General features: G+C 37.0%; 1 protein-coding gene across 1 annotated transcript; it reads right to left on the reverse strand.

The window, feature by feature from the left end:
- Nucleotides 1–368: 368 nt before the first annotated feature.
- LOC149192101 (uncharacterized) lies at nucleotides 369–2,821 on the reverse strand. Its single transcript, XM_089404477.1, has 2 exons — nucleotides 2,049–2,821; nucleotides 369–1,145 (listed from the first exon to the last, which is right to left on the reverse strand). The coding sequence occupies exons 1-2, from the start codon at nucleotides 2,490–2,492 to the stop codon at nucleotides 519–521; spliced, it is 1,071 nt and encodes a 356-aa protein (XP_089260603.1). The 5' UTR covers nucleotides 2,493–2,821; the 3' UTR covers nucleotides 369–518.
- Between the last annotated feature and the right edge of the window lie 1,156 nt (nucleotides 2,822–3,977).

The following is a 3,977-nucleotide window of genomic DNA, read 5'->3' on the forward strand; positions in this document are numbered from 1 at the left end:
AATAGGTGAACGCGGGACTTCATTCTAAATTTCCATTTTGTTTTCAATGAGAATATCTATGGAAGGAAAATAAACTTAAAGGTAATTAGTAATGTGCACTTAAGCAACCCGACTTTTGTTTGATAGGGTTCTCTCTCACTGCAAATGAAGTCACACGAAGCAATCCAATCAACTTTTCAATGTTCATAGATTCTTGAGCGAGTTAGCGTCCTTGATTCTATCCAATTCAATCAACGAAAGCCTAATTAAGGTCATAAATATTGCCCATACTTTGACCTCTTATTTATTTGACTTCCAAATTAAGTTTATTGGCATACTCAAGTATTGTCACCACAATGTTAAATAAAGAGCTAAACAAAATCTTCAGATTCAAAGTCCAATTCTGAGAAGTACTCAGTTTTATTATTAACCAATTGTTCAAAAGGTCAACTGCTTTGACTGGAGCCCTATGAATGTTTTGGCTCCCTGTGGTTGACCTATTCATAAAATACATTTTTACAAGAAGCGAACATCAGACGTTAGGACCGAGAACCGACTTTTTTCAACTCTCTTGTATTTTCTTCGCTGGTAATACGCAATTCAATACGGAGGTTGGTCAACAAACGATGATTTTCCGAGCTTAAGAAACTTGGATTCTGAGCATAAAAGGCCTTTAACACATTACGATATGCCTGTAACTCCCTCTCATGTGTTTTTATTCTTTGCTCAATGACTTCTGTTGTATCACTATGCTTAAACCGTTTGACTTTATTGCATTTTCCATTTTGAATGCCACTGAATGTTCCATCTCTTTTCTCATAATGGACATATGGTCTTTTGACTCCTTTCAAATGAGGGACATGTAAATTACTTCTCCCAGACACGGCTTCATCATTATTTAATCTATTTTCACGAATAGAAAACTTGGAGGTTCTTGAATCTTTGATAACTTCCTTAGCATTGAGAAAATTTGAACATTCTTGAGATTTCAGTGTTACTCTCATTCCTATCAAGCCACATTGTCTTCTCTGCTTGTCAACTTCGTGTTCAGGCTGCTGTTGGGATTGCACGTCAGCTTGCATATCTCCAGGAGATGATGCTACAGAAGTTTGCTCACTGTTTCCAGCCACGGGACAATTTCCATCATAGATGGCATCAACTGATTGCTACAAGAAAGGAAAGGGAATACATTAGCCATTCTATCATGGAAGGACTCAAGGTCCCCCAATTTCATAATATAAAGTTTTGAGACAACTCCTAAATCCAGGAAAAATATTTTAGTAGGTTAAAATTCTGTAATTGATCCATCCATCTCTCCTAGACATTGTCCAAAATATACAAGTTATTAAAGTGAATTACGTTAATCTTACAAGGCAAGGATTAATGTTTTCACATAGGCAGGGATGTGAAAAGATAAACCCGCCTACAAGGTAGTAAGTCTAACCAACCCTACTTGTACAGTGAATGCCCGTCATGCAGATGGATATAATGAAGTTTCAGATCTGCGTCACTATCATCTTTTGGAACCCTAGTTTAACTCTAAACAAAAAGACATTAGAGATTTCGAAGTTTTCTGAAAAGCTGGAAATTTGAGCTGGAAAAGTAAATGGGCATTGATTTTCATTTTGACTTGCTGAAACTTAACGTTCAAACGTAACTTTAGACTTCATGATCATTAAGCAGGGAAGAAGTTTACATTCATGCAATAGATGATGTAATGGACTAGGTTTACAAAATTACTTATAAACAAAGAATCTGAACCCTGGGTTACTTATAAACAACGAATCTGAATGACTTTCGATACACAAACTATTTTAATCGTTCTCTTTTAAAATAACTTTTCCAAAACAAAGAGAGTATAAATATAAAAAGGCCATTAATTAACATCAGGAAAAACAACCTCTTTTTCCATGGATTTGGCTACGACCAATCTGATAACTCTAACTGGAATTAAAATTGATGCTAGAAAGGAAAGTAAATTGAAATTAACTGGAAGTGAAATTGATGCTAGAAAATAAAGAAAATTGAAATTGAAGCTAGAAAAGAAAGAAAAAATTAAAAAGTGTTACCTGTGAGTATAACAGAGACCATCTTTCTTTGGACCATAGTTTAGCATCGCGTAGTTGGGAGAGACCAAATTCGTTGCAGAGGCCAGTGTGAGGATTATGGATTAAGAAATATTTCGCCGCGTGCAAGACTTGGATGACAGTGCCCAGCCACCAGCAACCTTTGTCATAAAATTCAACTACATCCCCAACAGAGTAAGAATCTTTCTCTGAGAAAGAGGGAGGAATGGGCCTCACTTGGGTGGCTGACACATCTTCTTCTGTCAACGGTTGTCCGTTGTCAGTGAGGAGTTCAAAATTGTAGGGGTCGTAGCGTATCTTGTAACGACGCCCTCGCCCAGGTGGCACATATACAGCCATGATGACTCCTTCCAGCCAAGCACTGCGATACCTATCCTCATTACTCCGCACCTCCACTCTCAGCCCCAACATCAACCTGTTCAACATGCTTAATGCAACCCGCTGCACCCTGCAATCCAACAACTGCTAACGGTATCCGTTTCCTACGAGGACAGTACTCAGTTTGGACAGGGGTTTTGTCACTGAAATGGAAAAATATAATTGGGAATATATCACTGGCTTCCTGCAATACCAAGAGGGGTCCAGTGTTTAACTGTGCAACAATGCATACATATTTAGAGAATTACAAGACCCACCATAATCACAACCGTGTATGGTGATGACTATGGTGATGACAACCTGGCCAGGTAGCTTGTGGGGCGTCTCTTTTGGTCCCGTGGGGATTTTTCTTACATATTTATTGAATTGGGATTTATTTTTTAAATAAATGGTGATGACAACCTGGCCAGGTAGCTTGTAGGGCGTCTCTTTTGGTCCCGTGGGGATTTTTCTTTCAGTGTGATTTAGTTTTTAAATAAATAAATTAGTAATGGTACCCAGGTGCAAAAGAACGCGATAGGAGTGGAGGAGGGAATGTGGAAATTAGTAATGAATTAAATTTAGGATAATTATTTTTCAGAAAGAAATTGAGGGAATAGTTTTTCATACTTATAATGGAGGCAACCATGCATAAGGAAAAGTTATGTATTCTCAACAATTTTGTTGTATATGTATATCAAACTACCTAAACTTAAAAAATACGCAGAAGTTTGATGCATCAATACAATATATTATTTAGTTGTCTTGATTCCACACTAAACAGTGTAAATTAAAAAAATATGAATATTGAAGAAGTTTGATGCATGAATACAGCTTGAGTGGGCCTAATGGTTAAGAGCATGTGTTTCCTTGTAAAAGGTCACAGGTGCAAAACCAGAGGGGGGTAGAGTATGTATGCCTTCGTAGACTTAGCAGTCAAATCGCTGCGCGGAGGTGGGTCCCTTGTCCCACAAACAAGGAGGTCTCATACACCTATTACAATTTATTTTCTAGTCGTCCTGATTCCACAATATTTAGAATCAAAATCAGCGATCCGGTAGAAATATTGTTTCATTGAAAACAGGGCAGCTTGAATGAAAGCATTGACTAAGTGCTAAAAGATTAGCGAAGTAAAATTGGCCTGAATGAAAGCAATGACTAAATGCTAAAAGAATAGCGAAGTAAAATCGTCTTTTATAGTTGAAGAAATATTAGATAGGCATTCCCATCAAGTGAGAGGAGGCATTGCAACAAGTTCAACTATTTTGTACACAAGTTTTGACATGATAGTTTACCATTGTGTAGAAGATTTACACATAATACATCTTTTAAATTGTCCACGACATAGACATCAATATCCTTAATAGCTATGTAGAAGAATCCTTGGAACAAGTTTTCATCATTCTTCGGCAAATGCACCCCATTATGTAAACAATGAAATTTAATTCCTCTCTCTTTGTCAAGAAGAAAATCCTAATGAAGGAGGTAAGTGTCATCGTTAAATCAATCTTTGAGCATCTACATTACTATAAATGTAAAGAGGACAGCTTGATT

The sequence above is a fragment of the Pinus tabuliformis genome, chromosome 2_2, assembly GCF_031772625.1.
Source record: "Pinus tabuliformis cultivar Carrire ecotype Pingquan chromosome 2_2, CPIR1, whole genome shotgun sequence".
NCBI lineage: Eukaryota > Viridiplantae > Streptophyta > Pinopsida > Pinales > Pinaceae > Pinus > Pinus tabuliformis.

Bases quoted from the DNA above. Each gene is read 5' to 3' on its own strand.
- LOC149192101 (XM_089404477.1), bottom strand. From the start codon at position 2,492: ATGTTGAACAGGTTGATGTTGGGGCTGAGAGTGGAGGTGCGGAGTAAT. The intron at 1,146-2,048 runs GTAACACTTTTT...CCTTTCTTGTAG, and splicing joins GGTCTCTGTTATACTCACAG to CAATCAGTTGATGCCATCTA.